The sequence below is a fragment of the Anolis carolinensis genome, chromosome 4 (assembly GCF_035594765.1).
Source record: "Anolis carolinensis isolate JA03-04 chromosome 4, rAnoCar3.1.pri, whole genome shotgun sequence".
NCBI lineage: Eukaryota > Metazoa > Chordata > Lepidosauria > Squamata > Dactyloidae > Anolis > Anolis carolinensis.
In genome coordinates, this window is record NC_085844.1 from 58718014 (window position 1) to 58742380 (window position 24367).

A 24367-nucleotide genomic window follows, 5' to 3' on the forward strand; every position below is an offset into this window, starting at 1 on the left:
ATGTTTTGTCACTTTCAAACTTGAGGTACTTACAGATTTGTGCTAGCAATTTAATCAGACATACTATTTAAAATATACAATCCCTAACAAAATTTAATAAACAAAACTGTGCAATTACACAGTAACAGCCCTATCTGTTACTAAATGCCACAAGGGTCTTCATCCAATATATCTCCAGTCCAGACAGAATGAGAGTTGATACCATCTATATACATTTTCTCTCTCATGGTCTCTGAAATCGCACATATGGTAGTAATTGATTTGCATGCGCAGCTGGTCAGAATCTTCTAACAAGCTCTAGTCCTTTATGGCTATGGCTGTTGGGTATCACAGTGTTTCCGTACATCGATGATGGGCATCTTGTTGCCCAATCTCGATAATACAGTCTCACACATATAAGACTAAGTTGATCCTGCTTCCAATCGTGAAGTCCTATCTTCTGTTGATGCAGCAGCTCCACTTTTTTGGGTCAACACTTGATTCCACAAATCTGCAACATTCCTGTTGAACAATCACTGTCGTACCCTTCAGTCAGCTGTACTACAGGTATTGCGCAACTGCAAAGTAGCTGCCAAGGATATCCAGTTGCTTCTTGAGCATATAACATCAACAGCATCAGTAATACCATTCACACGCCTCTGGCTAAGACCTTTTCAGGCATGGTTCCTGAAGGTCTTCAGCCCACTCCGGCACAGGCCCATTATGCACCTTGTCCCTCCAGACTTACATCACTCACTTTTGTGGTGGCTGCATTGGCCCAACATGTATGCAGAGATGCCTTTCCGTCTTCCACAACACCAAGGGTGGAACTTGCCAAGGACGCTTCCCTCAGCGGTGGGGACCACATTTTGGGACCCTGACTACTCATGTCCACTAGTCCGCTCAGGAAGCCAGACATCACATGAATTATCTGGAGTTTCTGGCCTCTGATCCTTTGAGCGATCTCTTCAGGGGCCTGTAGTATAACCCCTCATGGACAATACCGCTGTCAACTGGTATGTAAACGAACAGGGCAGCACATGGTTCCGCAGCCTTCTGTGTCTCACTGTCTGGAAATGTTTCATCTCCTTGGGTGTACGACTGATGGGTACCCATTTCCCAGAGGAAGACAATGTCTTTGCCAATCAGCTCACTAGGGCTCAACCAGCCCCTCCCCCCACGGCTGGGAATTGCACCTGACCGAGACTTCCACCCTCTTTCAGAAGTGCGAAATGCCCACAGGCAAAATCTTCGCCACACCAGGCACAACAAAGTGTGCACAGTATTGTGTCGGGCTGCCATGGAACCTCCACTCCGGCTGTCTCAGGGATGCCTTCCTTTACAAGTTGGAGCCGCCCTCTGCTTTACATGTTCCCAACAATTGCCTTCATGATGGGGGTACTGGCAAAAATGTATGGCAACAAAGCAGACTGCATCATTATCGCACCATGGTGGCTGCACCAGCCTTGGTCCCCCCCCCCCCCCCCCCCCCGGGATGACACTATCACAGTGATGCTTCCTTCCCATAACAAGCTCCTCATGTGTTACTCTGGCCACCTTCTACACGCAGATGTGCATCACATAGTGAATCAGGCCCCCACTCCCCTCTGAGCTGATAACAGCCATCTTTAAGGTGGCTCATCGAGCATCAGCAAAATGCGGACTGAGATCGCTTCTAATAGTAGCATCCACATTTCACATGTTCCAGGACATTGTCCTGGTGGCATTCTTTTCAAATCCCACCACAGATTGGGAACGGTCTCTCCATCTATTAGATGTCCACAGAGCATCATTTAGAGTGCTGGAATCGGCACCAGACAAAACAACAAAAATACAGCCCCTCCCCCCCAACCTCGAAATTTGACAACACAACCCATCATCCACGCCTCTAGGTTGATACAACAAAAAGAAAAAAATAAAGTCCTAATTAGAGGGAGAGCAATAATTGTTTTTATCCAGTTGCTGCCAGTTTAGAGGGCTAATCTCTGCCCACTTGGTCTCCTAGCAACCAACTCAGCCAAGGGACAGCCAGGGTTCAGTTAGGGGACAGGCAGACTTAGGCCTCACTTAGGCCTCTTCCACAGATTATCTAATTTGCACTGGATTATATGGCAGTGTAGACTCAAGGCCCTTCCACACAGCTATATAATCCATTTATAATCTTATATTATCTGCTTTGCACTCGATTATCTTGACTCCACACTACCAAATAATCCACTTCAGTGTGCATTTTATAAAGCTGTGAAGAAGGGGCCTCATATAATCCAGTTCTAAGCAGATAATATAAGATTGTCAATATACAGTAGAGTCTCACTTATCCAACATAAACAGGCCGGCAGGATAAATGAATATGTTGGATAATAAGGGATTCAGGAAAAGCCGATTAAACATCAAATTAGGTAATCGTTATACAAATTAAGCACCAAAACATATTATACAACAAATTTGACAGAAAAAGTTCCATGCGCAGTAATGCTATATAGTAATTACAGTAGAGTCTCACTTATCCAACACTTGCTTATCCAACATTCTGGATTATCCAACGCATTTTTGTAGTCAATGTTTTCAATATATCGTGATATTTTGGTGCTAAATTCATAAATACAGTAATTACTACATAACATTACTGCATATTGAACTACCTTTTCTGCCAAATTTGTTGTCTAACATGATGTTTTGGTGCTTCATTTATAAAATCGTAACCTAATTAGATATTTAATAGGCTTTTCCTTAATGCCTCCTTATTATCCAACATATTCGCTTATCCAACATTCTGCCAACCCGTTTATGTTGGATAAGTGAGACTCTACTGTACTGTATTTACAAATTTACCACTAAAATATCACAATGAATTTAAAACACTTACTACAAAAACATTGATTATGAAAAGGAAGACTGCATTGGATAATCCAGAACATTGTATAAGCAAATGTTGGATGAGATTCTACTTTAATATGAAATAATTACTGGGATAGAACAATGCAGAACAATATAATCTCTAAAACCAGGACAGTAAATAAAGACCAACAGTCTGAAAGCAGGGAAATTGGAAATTCCACAAAGGAAACAATCAGGGCCAGCTAACACCTCCCAAGAAAGGATTCTTCCAGAAAGGAAGCTGAGAAGGGAGTGAAGCACTGTGTATTACCAAAGTCATTATTATTACTATCATTACTATTATTATTATTATTATTATTATTATTATTATTATTATTGTGTTGCGGTCAACCGTGAAAATGAATACAATCTGGCTCCAAGTATTCAAAAACACTACAATTAGAATATATAAAAATTAATGTGGTATAATAAAACAGAACAATACAATCTCTAAAATCAGAACACTAAATAAAGAACAACACTCTGAAAACGGGAATTCTACACAGAAAACAATCAGAGTCAGCTAACACCTCCCAACAAAAAATTCACTCAGGGAGGAAACAGCCAGGCTTTAAATCTGCAAGGCCATTACATCCTGATCATTTTTCCTAATTGCAGCATTCATACTTGCCTCCAACAGACAAAAAAACCAATCAGAAATATTGTATATTCGCAACCTTTAGGAAATAATATCCCCTGATGGCGCAGCGTGTTAAAGAGCTGAGCTGCTGAACTTCTGGACCGAAAGGCCACAGGTTTGAATTGGGGAAGCGGAGAGAGCCCCCACTGTTAGCCCCAGCTTCTGCCAACTCAGAAGTTCAAAAACATGCAAATGTGAGTGCATCAATAGGTACTGCTCCTGTGGGAAGGTAACACCACTCCATGCAGTCATCCCACATGACCTTGGAGGAGTCTACAGACAACGCCAGCTCTTCGGCTTAGAAATGGAGATGAGCACCAACCCCCAGAATCAGACATGACTGGACTTAATGTCAGGGAAAAACGTTTACCCTTTACCTAAACTACCACCAATTCCTCAATACTTTATTTCCCATACCACCATACTTCACCACAGCAACGCGTGGCCAGGCACAGCTAGTTGCTTCATATATTGGTAAGACGACACCCATCATGAAGTCGCCCAATCTCTTTTACACTTCTGATGCAGCCAACCTACTAGTTTCAACCCCGCGCATTTCAACCTAGGTAACATTTATGATCTGGCTGGCATACCAGCAGGCAGGCAAAGACCCTCCTGCCACCATCAAAGGCTGCTCTACATGGGTGGTCTCATCTTCAGTCGCTGTCATGAGTGGAGTTCCACTGAAAGGTGTTTGCAAGACATCAACCTGGGCTACTCTGCCCACTTGCTGCTCACTGCAAGCTGAAGGTCATCTCCAAGCGACATGCAGCTTTTGGATGGACAATCCTCTTCTTGGCGGTGACATGACACCCGCAAACCATGGCACATAGCTTGCTGGTTTACCATATATGTAATTTCACAGAGACCACGAAGGAGAAGATATGGTTGCTTACCTGTAACCGTGTTTCTCAAAGTGGTCATCTATGACATCCACACATCCATGCCCATCCTCCATGCTGATTGTTATGCCTTGGTTACTCTGCCGCTGCATAGCAGAGGAACTAAGGCTACAGCCCCACCCATGCCCTATATACCTTCTGGGGAAGATGGGTGGGGCCACAGCCATAAAGAGCTAGAGAACTTGTTAGAAGATTCCGACCAGCTGTGCCTGTGAATCAGTTACTACCATATGTGTGGATTTCACAGATGACCACTCAGAGAAACACAGTTACAGGTAAGCAACCATATCTTTTTAAACATATGGCATTACTGAAACAAAGCTACATCGTTATTTTGATTTGAGCTGGATCCACTCCAGGAAGCCCCCAAAGGTTCATGTTTTGTAAAGACTAGTAAGATGCACTAGTGTAAGAGATTTTATGGAATAATGGATATATTATTCACAATAAATTATGAAATGCATTCATTGCAGGAAGTTGAAGAAGAAGAAGAAAAAGCTAATCAAGAGTTAAAATTGTTGGAGGAACATATGCTCTTGCTTTCTAGTGGCGTCAATGATGGTCTCAGTGAAACCACAAAAGAACTTCATGAAAGTCGATGCCGGTAAGCTGAACCTAATATAGCAGGAATGAACAACTGTGAGGGGCTGGAGGTGGTGCACTGGCTCCATGTGATGACATGGATTTTGGTATATAATGTTATTTATATATTATATACAGTGAGATACCTGTAATTTGGTTGAGTATGTACGAGGGATTAGGAGTAATTGGAAAGGAATGACAGAATAAAATATTAAGAATGAGTGGTAGAGGATTTCTAATTTTGCAATTTACCAATAGAGAAATAATTTACAAATTATTGGAGCATTTCCTCCCAATTCATTCTAGTATTTACTATTTCTTTATTTGTAGTTTGAAAGCATGTTCATTTTTATAAGCAGAACCATAAAATTGGAATAAGCATGAGTTTTAAGCACATTTTCCAATAGATATCGTTTACAAGGTAATGTATTAATTGCACAAATGTTGTTTTTCCTATTGACTCAGACATTGTAAAGCCCTAAGAAACAAGTCCATAAGCTACCATTAAGGCTTTTGAAATGGCCTAAGCCATTTGAAATCAAATCGCTGAAGCAGACCTGTCAGTTTGTGCCACTGATACATTTATTTCCTAGATATCAAGTGGTCATGCAAACAACATCTGAAGAGAGCCGGAAAGTGGAAACAAATCTGCAACGTCTTCTGGAACTGGTCTTTACTCACGTTCAATTCGTAGAGGTAACTCATACCATATAAGACGAAACTATCTTTAAGTTTTTGAAGAATTCTAGAGATCACTAATCCATAGTTCTTTGGCTTATCCCATGAAAAGCCATGTGTAGATATCAATGTTATAGTTGTTTATTTGTTCAGTCGCTTCTGACTCTTCATGACCTCATGGACCAGCCCACGCTGTATATCAATGTTATACAGGCAAAAATTAATATAAATAAAAAATTAAAATGCAGGCTTAGTTACCCTGATATAAGATGTTTGGTACTGGAAAGTTTGAATAACATTACTTTTTCTGCATGCTAAAATTCCAGGTTATAGTTCATAATCTATAAACTAAAATGTGTGAGTCTTTTAGATGAAGTTTTGGGTTGTTGTTTTTCCCAATCATTCAAAAAGATTAAAATGCTTACAATCAAATCTTTGTTAAATCTGATTAGACATTCAACACTTAATGTCATGGACTATTGTTTCACAATTATCCAATACTATAGATTTTTTTTAGAAATCTCTGTAATTTACCAATTAATGGTTGGCATTTTACACAATGGTTGGCGTATTTTTCCAAGCCTACCATGGTACTTTCTAGCTTGTAATAGAGAAACACGTGGACCATGGAATTGATTATGCCATTTTGAATTTAAGTCCTAAAAACATTCCAAAGCTTTTTGATTTTACTACTGTAGTTTAACACAACTATATTCTAGAAACAAAAGCCACGTGTTCTGAAACAATGAAAAAACAATCTAGATTTGGAATCCTGGTAAAACATCCCTGAATGGAGCTGTCCATATGTCCATGCAAGATCTCACTCCAGGTCTAGTTCGGTAGTGGATGGATATGATATTCAGACACCTAGCTAATTGGAACACAGTGCAAGCGTACTTTAGCTGGAATCCTGCTGGCACTTAATATGTGCATAATGGTCTGTGTGCATGAACAGTATTTACAGGCTGGCACAGGGATGAGAGCTAGTGATGGTGAGAAAGGATTACTGGCTCAGAGCCTTTGATTTTTCCAGTGCATGGCGGAGGGCATCCTCAGAACCAAGCTGTTCTATATGGTGGGTGAGTTGGATATTCCCCAATAAAATGGGATAGGTGTTGTCCAAGCCTTTCCCACAAGCACTTATGACTCAAGGAGTTATCTAGCACAGAGCTATACATATGAGAAAAATACATCTCCACACACCCACCAACAGAAGAAACAGCATTCTAGCCTATATACCTGACGTAACAATAGACATACAAAAATCTGGATCAGGGCAGGTAGATAACCTATGTTCCCAACATCCTCTTGCTTTTCCACATTTCATAATTCTATGATATATTTATATTTGATATAAATATAAAATATTTACAGATAACATCAAAAATGTAATAATCTGACAAAGTCTGAGACCTCTGGTATATAAATATGTTCTGAAATATAAACTGAAACTGAAATATTGTAATATAGTCTGATCTATTATCATTATTCTAGGCGTACCTGACTGAACAGAATGCAAAGATCGAGCAAGAATTTCAAGAATTTATGTCAGAAAATCCATTGGCTGACCTAAAACTAATTGTAGATTGCTACAAAAAGAAGACCGATACTTTGTATGAGATAGACAAGTGATACTGAATATGTCAAGGATGTATAGCTGTACTATGTTCACCTTTATTTTCATAAATATTTTCATCTTTGTATAATGCTTCGTATATGTATTTTTAATAATAAAGTATCTTTATCGCTCTTTTACTTTATTTCTTAATGAATGAAGACAAGGGTTAGATTGTTCGGTACTGTGGCTTATTCTGATTTAATCAGACCTGTGCCCAGTTTGCATAACAGTTTATTAAAGCTATTGGCATGATGTAGTTTTAGCACTTCACTATGATTTACACTCAGTTGCATCATAAGACATTGGCAAACCCCCTCTGAAGTAATTGTGTCAAGAAACTCTTATGGTATTATTACTGTTTATACCCCACTTTTTCTCTACCAAAGGAAACTCAAAGTGACAGGTTTCTGTTAAGTTCGTCATAAGTTAGAAATTGTTTGGAGGCATATAAGTCAAAGTCATTAAAACAAACATGACTGATACATCTATTAAGCATTGAAACTGGCAAAATAAGATATTCTATTTCTACTATTTTATCCTTCAAATGCTATCACACAGTTAATCCAGTTAGTGACAATTTAATGTCACTAAGACTCAGAGAACCCTCAGTTGCCTGCTGTGACAAATTTTCTAGGCACTTTGAATAAGCAACATGCATATATGTACAACTTGATGCCAACTTTTATAGTCTGGGTGGTTTTCTTGGGCTTACTTTCAATTGATACAAGACAGTTCAGTCACTCCATTCCATCATAAGCAAGCTGGATATTTGCCCATCATGACTGATAAAATTTTGCATGGAGGTTATAGGAAGACTCCATACAACCTTGTTGATCAGGAATTTTGGATCAGACATTAGTTTACTGCTTGACTCATAAATTTAAGGCTAATAATAATAACTACATTCTTATATCCCGCCACCATCTCCCCAAAGAGACTCAGGGAAGCTTTAAGATGGTATAAAGTGCCTAAAAACAACATAAAAGTGAACACCGTATAAAATACAATAAAATAAAACATGCAATATATAAAACATCAATTCAGACTCAAGCAAGGGAAATTACTTTTGTTCAGGCCTTGGTGGTGGGGTTATGTGTTTGTAAAATATTCATTATTTTGTGTTCTGTTTAAACTGTAAGCTGTTAATGCAGTGATTCCCAAAGTGGGCGCTACCACCCCCTGGTGGGCGCTGCAGTGATCCAGGGGGGCGGTGATGGCACCTATTAGGAAACGGGGGGGGGGGGGCAGGGCCTCTTCCCAAGAGCCTGAGACAGGGCTGAGAATCTATATCTCTCCTGAAGCGCTTGTTGGGACACAGAGGGCGGAGCTAGGGAAGGGGGTGGGCCTCTTTCCAAGAGCCTGAGACAGGGCTGAGCCTCTATACCTCTCCTGAGAGGCCTTTTAGGACTAAAGGGCGGGGCCTCTTCCCAAGAGTGCGAGACAGGGCTGAGCCTCTGTTTACCCCCCCTGAGGTGCTTGTTAGAACACGGGGACGGAGTATAGAGGTTCAGCCCCGTCAGGCACTTGGGAAGAGGCCTCGCCCCCTCCTCTAGCCTCATCCCCTGTGTCCTGGCAGGCTCCGCAGGACAGGGATAGAAGCTCAGCCCTGCCTCAGAGCTCGTAACTCCACCCATCCCAGTCCTCGCTGCCCATTTGTGGCCCCGCCCACCTCCCCCTCCCAGCCCTGGATCTTGGACTAGGGAAGAGGCTCAGCCCCACCCTCTTGATCAGGAGCCACGCCCACCCCTCTAAGCCACGGCCCCTTTTTACAGGGCGCTGAGTAATATTTTTTCTGGAAAGGGGGTGGTAGGCCAAATAAGTTTGGGAACCACTGTGTTAATGTATGTAAATAAAAATGTATATTTAAAAAAGGAAGATCCCATAGCATATTGTGGTATGAAGAAGTACCTGCTGCTTTTAAAGATGTTTTAGTGTACCCTCTCCTGAAGAGGACCTACAAGTGCCAGAGGTACGCAACTATTACGCTGTTACTAATTCTGATTAGGGATAAGATGATCAAGTGTATGGTGGCTGGACATTGGACAACTTCAGATGCTCTTGGAGGAAACTGATGACCTATTCTGGATGAAACACAAGGAAGGTGCTTGCTTTTTAATTTTCCTTTCATCTACACTGACTAATACAAAGCTAGCTTCATATTGCGGAAGCCAGACAACAAACACCCACAAAAGAGCAAGAAAGAACGCTTTTGATGCACATGAGTTTGTGTATGAGACTGTAAAAGGTGGACCTGTACCTGTAGTTGTAATTGGCTAGCTTTGAGCCAACAGCTAAAACTCAATCATGGCCAGATGATGGATCAACGGTTCTCAGATTCAATTAGATAACATGTTCAGGATGGCATGATGCTACCTGAGGAAGAGCACTCCTAGATCCATCTCTTGGGTAAAATTATTGTAAAGGACCAGAAAGCCATGTGCGCTATTAGCATGAAGTCATCGAAATATTTCATTTCTGCTCATTCTTAATTCTACAATTTTTATTAGACTGAACAGATCCCTTTGCTTTCCTTTGTATGAAATATTTTATGCATGTTTGATGTATCTATTTGGCAGAGTTCAAAATTTTAATACAGTAATACAGTAGAGTCTCACTTATCCAACACTCGCTTATCCAACGTTCTGGATTATCCAACGCACTTTTGTAGTCAATGTTTTCAATACATCATGATATTTTGGTGCTAAATTCGTAAATACAGTAATTACTACTTAGCATTACTGCGTATTGAACTACTTTTTCTGTCAAATTTGTTGTCTAACATGATGTTTTGGTGCTTAATTTGTAAAATCATAGCCTAATTTGATGTTTAATAGGCTTTTTCTTAATCTCTCCTTATTATCCAACATATTTGCTTATCCAACATTCTGCTGGCCCGTTTACGTTGGATAAGCGAGACTCTACTGTATATAATAAAAGTGAAATCGGAGTATGTATCAGCGTTTTGATTGGCCTGGCGGAATATGTGCTCGCGTTTTGATTGGCCGCCACTATCCCAGGCCACTGAGACGAAAAGGAATGACGGATCTGCACCAAACTTGGCACACTTCATCCCCACGATGCACTTTATGACCTGCTGCCATTTGGGGGAGGATGGACCACAGATGATGGGATTTGCAGTACTTTAAAACACTTTAACTCCCACAGACTACTGCAATGCCCACCAATGATAGAAATGGACCAAACTTGGCACACAGAACTCCTGTCGACCCCTTTACATCCTGATGTATATTGGGGCAGGATGGACCAAGGATGATGGAATTTGCAGTACCTTCCCTCACTTCTTGAGACCACAGCAACTGCCACAAATCACACAACTGAACCAAACCAGGCACACATATCCCAAATGACACACTTCACATGCTGCAGCAGTTTGACGGAGGGTGGACCAAGGATTATGGGATTTGCAGTACATTCATCCAATTCACCTCCCACAAACCACTGTGATGCCCATGAATGACAAAACTGTATCAAACTTGACACTCAGGTGCAGGGTAGCCCACTTTACATCCTGGTGCAGTTTGGGGGAAGAGGGACCGTGGATGAGGGGACTTACAATATCTTCAGTCACTTCCTGGGACTACTGTGACCCCCACCAATGACTGATCAAGACCAAACTTGGCACATAGAGCCACCATGGCCCACTCTACATCTTGGTGAGATTTGAAAGAGCTTGGACCTTGGATGATGGGACTTGCAGTATATTCATTCACTTCCTGAGACCACTGTCACCCCCATCAATGTCTCATCAAGACCAAACTTCAAACAGAGAACACCCATGACTCACTCTACACCCAGGTGCAGTTTGGAGGATGATGGACCATGGACGATGGGACTTCCAATACCTTCACTAACTTCCTGAGAGCACCGCGACCCACACAAATGACTGATCAAGACCAAACATGGTACATGGAGCCCTCATGACCTATTCTACATACTGGCTCTGTTTGGAGGGGGATGGACACTGGACGATGGGACTTGCATATGGGAGTTGGAGCTCACCCACACCCACTGAACCCAGCTGACATTGGATATAGGCTACACTTGGAACACAGGCAAACAATGCCTTTCTCAAATGACCCGGGCATCGCCGGGTCTCCAAGCTAGTATAATAATAATACAACACAATCTAGTAATTTTTTAAAAGATTGTTTTGAACAGATACGATTCTGGATGCTTCGATATAAAATTTATTTTTGTCAGTTAGAAATGTTTTTTTTAAAAAATTGACAATTATGGAACACAAGATCAAACCATTCCATACTTCAGGAAATAATGTTCAACTGCTCACTGGAGGGAAGGATCTTAGAGGCAAAGATGAAATACTTTGGCCACATCATGAGAAGACAGGAAAGTTTAGAGAAGAGAATGATGCTGAGGAAAATGGAAGGAAAAACGAGGGGGGTAACCAAGGGCAAGATGAGTGGATGGTATCCTTGAAGTGACTGATTTGACATTGAAGGAGCATGAGAGGCTGACAGCTCTGGTTCTGATACTTGGCATGTAAATATAATTTATTTTTGACAGGTATTTTTTTTAAATTATGTTTCTAGGCACCTAAATAGAATATAACACAATTTATTTTTGTCAAGTTATAATTTGCTGTTAGGAATTGTGGGAGATGAAGTGCAAAGCACGTGGAGGGACAGTTTGCCCAGGCCTGCTTTAGATCTTGAAGAAAACCTGCCTTATAATCGCCTCAGCTTCAGCAAATGGGAAAAAACAACTTTTCTGGTTGCCTCACCAACAGATGACAAATATTGGTTTCTGGTTGCTGTGAGTTTTCTGGGCTGTATGACCATGTTCCAGAAGCATTCTCTCTTGACGTTTCGCCTGCATCTATGGCAGACATCCTCAGAAGTTGTGAGGTCTGTTGAAAACTAGGCAAGTGGGGTTTATATATCTGTGGAATGTTCAGAGTGGGAAAAAGAACTCTTGCCTGTTTGAGGCAAGTGGGAATGTGGCAAATGATCACCTTGATTAGCACTGAAAAGCATTGCAGCTTCAAGGTCTGGCTGCTTACTGCCAGACCTTGAAGGACAAGGATACTCTCACCTCTGCAGGAGTCTACTGTATACCATGCAGTTGTGGACAAGTCTACACAGGGACCACCAAACGCCGCAATCAAGGAGCATGAAAGGCACTGCAGGCTAACTCAACCAGAGAAGTCAGCCAAAGCAGAGCACTTGATGAACCAACCTGGACATAGCTTATTATTTGAGAACACAGTAATGCACTGAATGGCCTTGCAGCTTCAAGGACAGGGATGCTTACTGCCTGGGGGAGAATTCCAGACAGAAAACAATCAGGGCCAGCTAAAATCTCCCAGCAAAGGATTCCCCCAGGCAGTAAACAGCCAGTCCTTGAGGCTGCAAGGCCATTCAATGTTAATCAAGGTGGCCAATTCCTACATTCACACATGCCTCAAACAGATAACGTTATTTCTGCCGCCTGGATTTTCCCCAGATATATAAACCCCACTTGCCTAGTTTCCAACAGATCTCACAAACTGAGGGTGCCTGCTATAGATGCGGGCGAAACGTCAGGAGAGAATGCTTCTGGAACATGGCCGCACAGCCCGGAAAATTCACAGCAACCCAGTGATTCCGGCCATGAAAGCCTTCGACTATACACTATCGGTTTCGTTTCCCTGAGTAAGAGGCCCCGGAAGGATAGCATCCTGCCGACAGAACAGGGCTGTTTCCAGCTACAACCACCAGCGGCCGTTTCAAAACGGAAATGACTGTGGTTAAAACGGTTGAAACTCCCGCGAGCGCTTTCTCTTCCGGGTTTGGCGCCTTCTCCGCTCTTGGCCCCTCCCCCTTCGGCGGCATTATTTCTTTCCCAGTCTTGGCGCTCCAAGAGGTAAGCCACGCCCCCTAACGATAGGCCACGCCCTCTCGGCGCCGCGAGGCTCCGCCCCCTGTCCCTCAGAAGAAGAACAGCGGCCCGGCGGGGAAGGAAAGAGCGGGTGTGGTTCCTCCCTCCTGTCAGGGCCGTGTCCCAACATGGCAGCGGAAGGCAGCAGGGTCCTGACGGTCTTCGTCTACGACCGCCGCCGAGACACTTCGGACGAGGGCGAGAAAGTTCTTCGCTGTCCTGAGGGAGACTATGGGCGCCTTTATGACGCCGTCTGTCAGGTAAACAGAGGGAGGGAGGGAAAGTTGAACGGCCTCACTGTTTAGTTTAGTTTATGAATAGTTTAGTGCAGGGGTCCCCAAACTAAGGCCCTTTCCGTTGTATGCTGTGTTCTGCACACCTTTCCCAATCTTGAACCAGTCTATTGCTCAAGATTGGTCTGTTTTTACCATTGCTACTTGGCTATTATACATATTTCTCAGGAGACAAACAAGGTGGCTTGGTATCCCCATGCCACCAAGAACTTGCCACAATTTATTACGATTCACACAGTCAAAGAAGTAGCTAGGCACAGCAAAATAAGAACCGGAATGCATCAACACTGCAGCAACTCAGTGAGAGATCTACGTAAACAGCAATGGAAACTTTTGAGTTTCTTCAGGAAACGTTTATTTTCTTCAGGAAACTAAAATCTCAAAAGGAAAGGGGTGCAGACGCATGGTGTCACTCACATGTTTTTTTTTCCTGTTTCTGGTGCCAAAATAACCTGCCTTATACTGCCTGCCTGCCTACCCCAACTCACTAATGCCTTGAAAGACCTCTCCAGCTACTACAAAGAGAACCACCTGAAGCCTAAACCTTGCTAAAGGCCCGGGGGGGCGCCGTCAGGCTGGGCGGGAGGCGGGGCACCGCCCTGACGGTGCCCCGCCTCCCGCCCAGTGCGCCCTGGCCCGTCTGGCCTTTTCTAGCTGGCCAGAATGCAATCGCGGCCTACAGGGACCTCCGCTGCAGTCTGGCCTGCTAGGAAAGGCCAGACGGGCGAGCGGGAGTAGCGGAGGTGGAGCCAGCTCTGACGCCGCCCCCCCCCCCCCGCCCAGCGTGCCTTGGCCCCGCCTCCCACGCAGCGTGGGAGGCGGGGCCAGGGCACGCTGGGCGGGGGGGGCGGCGCCAGAGCTGGCCCCGCTTTCACGCTACTCCCGCTCGCCCGTCTGGCCTTTTCTAGCAGGCCAGAAAGCAGCGGAGGTCCCTCCAGGCCGCAATCGCGGCCTGGAGGGACCTCCGCTGCTTTCTGGCCTGCTAGGAAAGGCCAGACGGGCGAGCGGGAGTAGCGGAGGCGGAGCCAGCTCTGACGCCGCTCCCCCCCCCCGCCCAGCGTGCCTTGGCCCCGCCTCCCACGCAGCGTGGGAGGCGGGGCCAGGGCACGCTGGGCGGGGGGGCGGCGCCAGAGCTGGCCCCGCTTTCACGCTACTCCCGCTCGCCCGTCTGGCCTTTCCTAGCAGGCCAGAAAGCAGCGGAGGTCCCTCCAGGCCGCGATTGCGGCCTGGAGGGACCTCCGCTGCTTTCTGGCCTGCTAGAAAAGGCCAGACGGGCGAGCGGGAGTAGCGTGGGAGGCGGGGCCAACTCTGGCCCCGCCCCCCCGCCCAGCGTGCCCTGGCCCCGCCTCCCACGCTGCGTGGGAGGCGGGGCCAGGGCACGCTGGGGGGCGGGGCCAACTGTGGCCCCACCCCCCTCACTAATCGCCCTGGCCCCGCCTCCCACGCAGCGTGGGAGGCGGGGCCAGGGCACGCTGGGCGGGGCCAGGGCGCGGGAGGCGGGGCCGGTGGCGGGGGCGCTTTTCAGCACCCCCGCTTCCCATTAAAAAATATCTCCGGCCGGCCCTGGCTATCATGTCTCCTCTCAGCCTTCTCTTCTGCAGGCTAAATATGCCCAGCTCTTTCAGCCGCTGCTCGTAGGGTTTGTTCTCCAGGCCCTTGATCATTTTGGTCACCCTCTAGACACATTCCAGCTTGTCAACGTCTCCCTTAAACTGCGGTGCCCAGAATTGGACACAGTGTGATTCCAGGTGCAATCTGACCAAGTCAGAATAGAGGGGTAGCATGACTTCCCTGGCTCTAGACACTATACTCCTATTTATGCAGGCCAAAGTTCCACTTAGCTGCTGCACCACATTGTTGGCTCATGTTTAACTTGTCCTCGAGGACTCCAAGATCTTTTTCACACGTACTGCTGTTGAGCCAGGCATCTCCCATTCTGTTTCACATTGTTGGCTCATGTTTAACTTGTTGTCCACGAGGACTCCCAAGATCTTTTCCACACGTACTTCTGTTGAGCCTGGCATCCCCCATTCTGTATCTGATTTTTTTTCTGCCTAAGTGGAGTATCTTCCATTTGTCCCTGTTGAACTTCATTTTGTTAGTTTCAGCCCATCTCTCTAATCTGTTAAGATTATTTTGAATTCTGCTCCTGCCTTCTGGAGTCCTCTCCCAGTTTGGTGTCATCTGCAAACTTTATGATTATACCTTCTAACCCTTCATCTAAGTCATTCATAAAGATGTTGAACAGAACTGTGCCCAGTACAGAACCCTGTGGCACTCCACTCATCACTTCTTTCCAGGATGAAGAAGACACATTGGTGAGCACTCTTTGGGTTCGTTCACTTAGCCCATTACAGATCCAGTTAACTAGTTTTGCCAACCCCCATTTGACTAGTTTGTTTGCCAGAAGGTCATGGGGGACCTTGTCTCTTGAAAGGGAACAGCAAATGGTCTGCTTTCTCCTTCTCTCCCACTTCTAAGCCAAGGCAGGCAGTTATTTATTTCGTGTCAAAAGCATTGCATAACAAATACATGTTAAAAATGATGAAAAAAATAGAGGAAATCACAAACAACTAAATAGTTTTAGACCAAAAGCGGGCAACAGCAACCGCATTGTCTGTAGCTTTAAACAACTCCTCCTCCGTACATGAGGCAGGACATTGTGGGCAAGCATACATATGCGGAGTTGTTTGTTCTGCTCCTCAGTCACTCAAGGTGGAGGATTCCTCCAGGTAGTGCCACCTCGCCAAGTTGTCTTTAGATCTGCTCACTCCGCTTCTGAGTCTGTTCAGGGACTTCCAAGTTGCCCATTCTTTGTTTGCCCCAGGAGGAAGACCCTCATGGGGGCCATCCAGTTGGAATTGCCAGGTTTAGCTGCCCAGAAGGACACCCTTGCTGCTGCTGGAGGAACATCAAGAAGAGTGGTGGTTCTCATGAAGCCCTTCCTTGATTTGAGTCTGGTGAGAGGAGGCTGATAGCCATGCAGTGGATGGCTTTCACAATGTTCGACCTTATTTTCTCACAGTTAGCAGCAACTTCCTGTCGCACGTCAGGAGGGGCAATGCCAGCTAACTTGTAGAGTTTATCAACAGGTGTAGGTTTAAGGCATCCTGTGATTATTCTGTATGTTTCGTTTAGTGCTATGTCCAGTTGCTTCGCAGGGGCAGACTTTTGCCAGACAGGACAGGCGTACTCTGCAGTTGAGAAAAACAAGGCCAGGGCTGATGTTCTTATTACTTGTGGGTCTGCACCCCATGCGCTGCCAGTCAGTTTCCGCAGGATGTTGTTGCGTGCAGCTACTTTGTGCTTGGTGTTCATGCAGTGTTTCCTATATGTTAGTGTTCGATCTAAGGTGACACCAAGATATTTAGGATGGAAACAGTGTTCGAGCTCTTGGCCTTCCCAAGTAACTTTCAGTTTCCTGTTGGCTTCACGGTTACGTAGGTGGAAAGCACACACTTGTGTCTTGGCAGGTTTAGGCTTCAGGTGGTTCTCTTTGTAGTAGCTGGAGAGGTCTTTCAAGGCATTAGTGAGTTGGGGTAGGCAGGCAGGCAGTATAAGGCAGGTTATTTTGGCACCAGAAACAGGGAAAAAAAACATGTGAGTGACACCATGCGTCTGCACCCCTTTCCTTTTGAGATTTTAGTTTCCTGAAGAAAATAAACGTTTCCTGAAGAAACTCAAAAGTTTCCATTGCTGTTTACGTAGATCTCTCACTGAGTTGCTGCAGTGTTGATGCATTCCGCTTCTTATTTTGCTGTGCCTAGCTACTTCTTTGACTGTGTGAATCGTAATAAATTGTGGCAAGTTCTTGGTGGCATGGGGATACCAAGCCACCTTGTTTGTCTCCTGAGAAATATGTATAATAGCCAAGTAGCAATGGTAAAAACAGACCAATCTTGAGCAATAGACTGGTTCAAGATTGGGAAAGGTGTGCAGAACACAGCATACAACGGAAAGGGCTTGATGAATCCAAGGCTGTAGTTTTGTTGTTTTCTTTTCTTTTTTCTCATGTCAGGAGCCACTTGAGAAACTGCAAGTCACTTCTGGTGTGAGAGAATTGGCCGTCTGCAAGGATGTTGCCCAGGGGACGCCCAAATTTTTGATGTTTTTATCATACATGTGGGAGGCTTCTCTCATGTCCCTGCATGGGGAGCTGGAGCTGACAGAGGGAGCTCATCCATGCTCTCCCTGAATTCAATCTGGCAGCCTTCAGGTCAGCAACACAGTTTGCAAGTCAGCAGCCCTGCTGGTGCAAGGATTTAACCCATTGCACAACCGGGGAATCCTAGGCTGGAGTTACAATTGCTGGAAGAAACATTAACAGCCTTAGATAAGCAGATGATACCACTTTGATGGCTGAAAGCATGGAGGAGCTGAGGAGCCTTATAACCAAGGTGAAAGAAGAAAGTGCAAAAGCTGGGTTGCAGTTAAACAAAAAAAAAAAATACCAAGATGATGGCAACCAGACTGATTGATAACTGGCAAATAAAGGGAGAAAATGTGGCGGCAGTGACAAACTTTATATTTCTAGGCATGAAAATTCCTACAGACGCAGATTGCATCCAGGAAATCAGAAGACGTTTACTTCTTGGGAGGAGAGCAATGATCAATCTCAATAAAATAGTGAAGAGTAGAGACATCACACTGACAATTAAAATCCACATAGTTAAAGCAATAGTATTCCCCGTAGTAACCTATGGATGCGAGAGCTAGACCATAAGGAAGGCTAACCGAAGGAAGATGGACACTTTTGAACTGTGGTGTTGGAGAAAAATTCCAAGAGTGCCTTGGACCACAAGAAGATCAAACCAGTCCATAATCCAGGAAATAAAGCCCGGCTGCTCACTGGAGGGAAGGATATTAGAGGCAAAGATAAAGTACTATGGCCACATAATGAGAAGACAGGATACTTTGGAGAAGAGAATGATGCTGGGAGAAATGGAAGGAAAAAGGAAGAGGGGCCGACCAAGGCACGATGGATGGATGGTATCCTTGAACTGACTGGCTTGACCTTGAAAGAGTTGGGGGTGGTGATGGCCGACAGGGAGCTCTGGCGTGGGCTGGTCCATGAGGTCACGAAGCAGTAGTCAGAGTTACTGACTTTCTTCTAATCAATAAAAATGACATGGTCTGAATGCTAAATAAACAACTCCAATAAATAATTTAAATACAGATCCTATCATATCATTACAGTCATGGATACTGATGACTGTGATATAATAATAATAATAATAATAATAATAATAATAATAATAATAATAATAATAATAATCCAGCATGTCTATCTTGTTTGCTTTGTCATACAATAAAATAATAATAATAACAACAACAACTTATTTATACCCAACCACCATCTCTCAGAAGGGACTCAAAGCGACTCACAGAAGTATTTCGAAGTGCTGCATAAACAGACAGTACATAAAAATATAAAACAGCAACATGTCTAAAATATCAAACAGACCACACAGAAAAAATAAGGTGGTTTTTAAATGATTGGAAATTATGAACCACTGCTGAAAAATTTAAAACAAATGACTAAATATTTAAAGTGAAATTGGTATCACTGCAGATGTCAGTGAATGAATAAGATCTCAAGAGAGTTTTGGGAGCTGGAATTGAGAGAGGAGTACAGAGATTTCATATTTAATTTAATTGTCATATAATAAATCTTTATTGGTTAAATAAAGAAAATGAAGATATTTTGTTTTTCTTTTTTAACAAAAGAAATTATTCGTTTTATCACCTTTTAATTTAAGTTGAAAGTCTATGAAAGGAAGGAAAAATCTATTGACTTGACTTTTGATTTATGGTGCAAGTATCTGAGCTAAAGAGAGTTGCCATCTCCCTTACACCAGCTGTTCCCTTCAGGGAGAAATTATCTCCATACACAGCTTTGTGATCACTGTTGTTTTCAACATGTTGTTCAGTATAGAAGTCAGCTGAGAACTTATTACCAGTATACCTACTGATGCAACACTGCTAATTAAAATATAAAACAAATGCAAGGAAAGTATTTTGATTAGGTGCCCAGATATTTTTCTGTAGAGTTAGATGAACCTATATTGTAGACATTGTACCTTACTGGACTTCTTAAATTAGAACTTTGCAAGTAAAGCTACATAAAATACTGTAGTTATCTGCAGAATGATCAGAATATGTTATCTTTCTAGTTCGATTTTTCTTATCAGTAAAGGCGAGAACCAAGACACTTCCCTGCGGGGTGTGATGGAATGAATTATCTGGGCATTGTGCATCTTTCCCATCTTTCCCTGATTACTCATTCTGGATTAAGATCCAGAAGGAAGAACAATATGAAATTTGGATTGTTCTTCCCTTTGTGAAGTAGTTGAAAGATTAAGTGAAATTAACTTTTTATGATGGTGATGATGTGCCATATAATTATTGTCAACACAAATCCTAAAATAATCCTAAAATAACACACAAAACAGCCCTTTTCCTATTCAAAGCAACACAGCTGAGAATTGCATAACTGGAATCAATTGGGGTAAACTGTGGAGGTGATGCAGATATTTGACCTGAACGGGGTCTTGTTAACAGCTTATTTTAACTTCTTTTTTTTACTGCGGGTTGTATGTTGTATGTATGTCTATGTGTTAAATGTTTTGATACGGCCGATGGGCTAATCAATAAAACATGATTTGATTTTGTCAACACAAATATATGTACTGGTATATGTCAGTTAATAAAGCAGGTATGTTCCTAGACGTCACTTCTGTAATAGGAAATTTGGTACTAGAGGCAGAAAGAATGGAAAAAAATAGTTATAAGTTTTATATTGCAAAAAAAGAAGCAATTCAGCATGTTTGAGCAAACCTCTATTCAGTACTAAGTATATGTGCATGTGAAATAAATCAAGATATCAGGTAAGCCTTACGTAAAGAGAAAAACAATTTAAACCTTCTAGAGATTATTCTAGGCTTTCTTCCAAATTGCCTTCAGGAATTGAATTTTCTCCACTTATGTCCATTTTGGTGACCAAATGTAGGGACCAGTGCTTTTTTATCATCCTGAGGGTTGGCTGGTGGGATATGCTTGCTCTTTTTCTGTCTTTTAAAATTGATCATCCTTATTCAGTACAGTATTCTGGTTTACCTTGCCTGATGTAGGCAGGCACACACAGCTACAGTAGGATCAGATAGCATAAAATATCCCATTCTTTTCCAACTCAACCTTTAGTGCATTGTTTACTGCAAATGCATTGCTGCAACCCAGTGGTGAAAGCCTGTGAATCTAGTCCTCCTTCACCTTCCTGTCAATGCCAAGACTGTTCCGAAAAGTTCAATTTGACAGAAGACAAGGAGGCACTGGCAGATTTCAAAATAATTTGTAAAAATGAGCTTCTTTTTTCTGAGGGTTTGTTAACTTGGGTATGCCTGTTATTCCTGCCTCTTTCCCAGCAGTGGTTCAAGGCTACTTTAAAAAGTAGCCACCTCTGAAAGCTTGAAGTGTCTGTCAAACAACCTTGAAGAATGAAGAATTAGAGCATAATTGAGTAGTATCCTTGATCACCAAGAAAATCAATTGATATAAAAGTTGAAATGAATCTACATTTAATTGTCATAATTCATAAAATGAATTATTGTGGGATCGGTACCTGGATAGACTTACCGAATACATACACCTTTAATGCAGTTCTGGAACACTGAGGTTCTCGAGGTCTTCCTCATCAAGAACTTAAGGATTTACCGTAAATGTTTTCATTGCCTTTAGAATAGTGATGTTCACATGTGTTCTTTTTCAGTTTATTCATAATTGCACATATACAAAGCAGTCTTGACCTTTTAAATTTCATAAGTTGAGTATCCCCCTGAATACCAGTAGCTAGAATCAATAATAATATTCTTTTAATTTTGTGTCCTACTTGTAGTTTTCTCCTGTCAGAAACCAGTTTTTAGTATTTTAACTGTAATCCCTGTATCTTTCTTTCTTTCTTAGTGGCATTTCATTCTTAACTTATTCTTCTAGGTGTTTGGCATTTCTTCTGAAGAAACATTTATAATCACAACTACTAACAGAAAAGAGATCACAATCGAAAACTTTGGTAAGTATGTTTCTCTTAACAAGTCACATGTATAGGCAGTCCCCAAGTTACAAACAAAATAGGTTCTGTTGGTTTGTTCTTAAGTTGAATGTGTTTGTAAGCTGGAACAGTTATATATATATATATATATATATATATATATATATATATATATACACACACACACACACACACACACACACACACACACACACACACATGCTTTGGATAGCATGGGGGAAGGGTTAATACTTCTGTGGTGTTTGTTTTGCTATCTGTGCTCCTGTTCAGAATAGTTCACTGCTCTTTCTGTCCCTGAGAGAATTGGATTTTGAAAAAAAATGGCTTGTTGTGGATACAAGTGTTATGAATAACATATCAATAACTTTGAAGCATAGGTTCTTTTTATTGCCGTTTCAGTCTGAGAGGTATATCAGAACTTTTACAGAACAACAAAGAATGACATTAGACATACAGACATACGGAGTCTATGCAACTACATTGGATTTACAAACAACATATTACATTGGCTAACAAACAAAGGGGGGTGTTACATTTTCACTCAGCATTCACACACAACATGCATCCATATTCATGCATACCAAATATTACCATATTTTTATCCCTCCTTGGAGAAGGACCTGCTTAGGCAAGACCCAGCTTTCACTGCAGCCTGCCAACACATAGTTCTAAAACTCCATAATGCCAAAACTGCAAAACTCCAAAAAGAACATAATAATAATTATACTTTATTTTTCTATCCCTCCACCATCTCCCCAGAGGGACTCAGGGTGGCTAACATGGGGCGGAGCCCAACACAGAAACAAAGAATAACAAATTGTTCTGGTCTGGCCATGAGGCTTCTCCTTCCCCCCCGGCATGGCTCCCCGCGTCCGTGGTTCTCTTCTTTTAGTGAGGAAAAGTGGGTGCCGCCATTGTTGCTCTCCTGGTCAGGAGGAGCAGGAGGAGCAGGGAGAGTGCGGTTGACATGGTGGTCATGGGAGGAGGCCAGAGGTTCTGGCGTAGGTGAGACGCCTGGGATGGGAGGTGGGAGGAGAGATGAGAGGGAGTGCGCAAGCGTAGATGGTGCGTTGTGGGTTTGTGTGATTTTCTGTCCGTGTGGAGGTGTGTGACGTGATCTTTTGTTGTTTCAACCTTAAGGCATGGATGTTGTATTATGTGGTTAAATTGCTAGGTTGGGGGTGTTTAGTTTTGTTGTTTTGCTCGGTGCCGGGATTCCATTACCATTATATATATATATATAGATATTTGCTGATGTTGTCCCAAAGTTTTAAATGAATGATAGACACCTTCCATCCTGGAATATCTCCGTTTCCTGGACCAGATGTCGACTCTTCTTGATTGGTGTTAGCAAACACAAGCAGCTCTGTGTTGACTTCCTTCTTAACAGTTGTAAACATTTAAACATTTCTCTTATCACTCTCACAGTTCTTATCACAGTTTACCAGGCAGGTCAACTATTAGCAACTTTTAATTATAATTCAGCAAGCAGGTAGTTAATGGTCTGCAGGCCTTAGTCTACAGACTGGTGTCTCCAAAATTACTAGCTCTCATTCATTCATCTTCCATTCATACTCACACATAATATATGCATATTTTTATCACACAATGAGCGATAAGAAAGCTTCACCTTTCCCCAGTGATAACTCTTTCAGGAGTGAATTTCCCTTCCTAGAGGTAGATTTCTCTCACTTTCCGTTGTCTCACCCCCATTCTTAACTATGAATCATTTGTAAGTCAGATGTTTGTAACTTGGGGACTGCATGTATACTGATATGACACCTGATGAAAAGATGAAAACCCATGGCTGCTTCTGGTTGAGAATTGGCTGTCTGCAAGGATATTGCCCAGGGGACGCCTGGATGTTTGATGTTCTACCATCCTTGTGGGAGGCTTCCCTCATGCCCTCACATGGGGGGCTGGAACTGACAGAGGGAGCTCACACACTCTCCCCAGATTCGAACAGCTGACCTGTCAGCCAGCAGTCCTGCTGGCACAAGAGTTTTAACTTTTTATTATGTTACAATAGACCAAAGCTTTTTGATTAATCCTTCCATCTGATGAAAACCCTTGCCCAGTCTTCAGTCTCACACTTCCCCACTCACATGCAGCTTGGGGAAGTCTTACAGCTCTGTCATCACAGAGTTGCCTACCACCTTGTGATTTTTCTCTGGATCTTTTTGGAATTGTTGATCAGTACCAAGTGCATCACTCTTGTATGTCTAACCGGAACATCTGTGTGCTGGAAAAGTAAGATCACAGAGTCCCAAGCTCAATTTTACCAGTAGCTTCACAATTTTAACTTCAAAGTATATCAGCAGGCCTGTTAGGCATCAGACTCTGACAAGTATAGAAAAACTGATGAGTCTCTGAATGTCCAGTAGAATACAAAGATCTTGCACAATTCTTCCATAATTCGGCAGGTTGGGAAAATAATCTTGCTTGGTTTTTTTTAAAATGATGAGAACCTCCAAACCTACAAGGTGGCCAGATACTGACGACCCAAGACTTCAGGTGCCTTATAGATTCCAGAGGAAGACCTACATACCCGTTTTCACACTTCATATGATCTACATATGATGGTGTGAAGTGGACGTTCGTGCTGTGACCTGGGTCAATGGGTGCTGAGGGTTCTGTACACAAGGTTTTGGTTCCTTAGCAAGATAAAAGTACTGTTACACAAGAATACAATCACTGCAAGTTGGAGTCTGCTAGCTTTCAATTGAAGTAGCTATTTGTTTGAATCTGAATAGTAGAAGCAATAGTAGGATTTCGGAAATGTGATAATGGCTTGAAAAATATGTTAGAGTACAAATTGAGTTGTGCAGACCACTT

General features: G+C 42.9%; 2 protein-coding genes across 3 annotated transcripts in view; both read left to right on the forward strand.

The window, feature by feature from the left end:
• Positions 1-7413, forward strand: part of ndc80 (NDC80 kinetochore complex component) — a 33771-nt gene extending 26358 nt beyond the window's left edge. For both annotated transcript variants that reach the window (XM_008108658.3, XM_008108659.3), the window contains exons 15-17: positions 4872-5002; positions 5574-5676; positions 7153-7413. In XM_008108658.3, coding sequence (XP_008106865.1) covers positions 4872-5002; positions 5574-5676; positions 7153-7290 — 372 coding nt within the window. In that variant the 3' untranslated portion in view covers positions 7291-7413. The remainder of the gene's footprint in view (positions 1-4871; positions 5003-5573; positions 5677-7152) is intronic.
• Positions 7414-13185: 5772 nt separating this feature from the next.
• Positions 13186-24367, forward strand: part of smchd1 (structural maintenance of chromosomes flexible hinge domain containing 1) — a 114324-nt gene continuing 103142 nt past the window's right edge. Inside the window, exons 1-2 of the mRNA XM_062980466.1 lie at positions 13186-13434; positions 21457-21532. Coding sequence (XP_062836536.1) covers positions 13303-13434; positions 21457-21532 — 208 coding nt within the window. The 5' untranslated portion in view covers positions 13186-13302. The remainder of the gene's footprint in view (positions 13435-21456; positions 21533-24367) is intronic.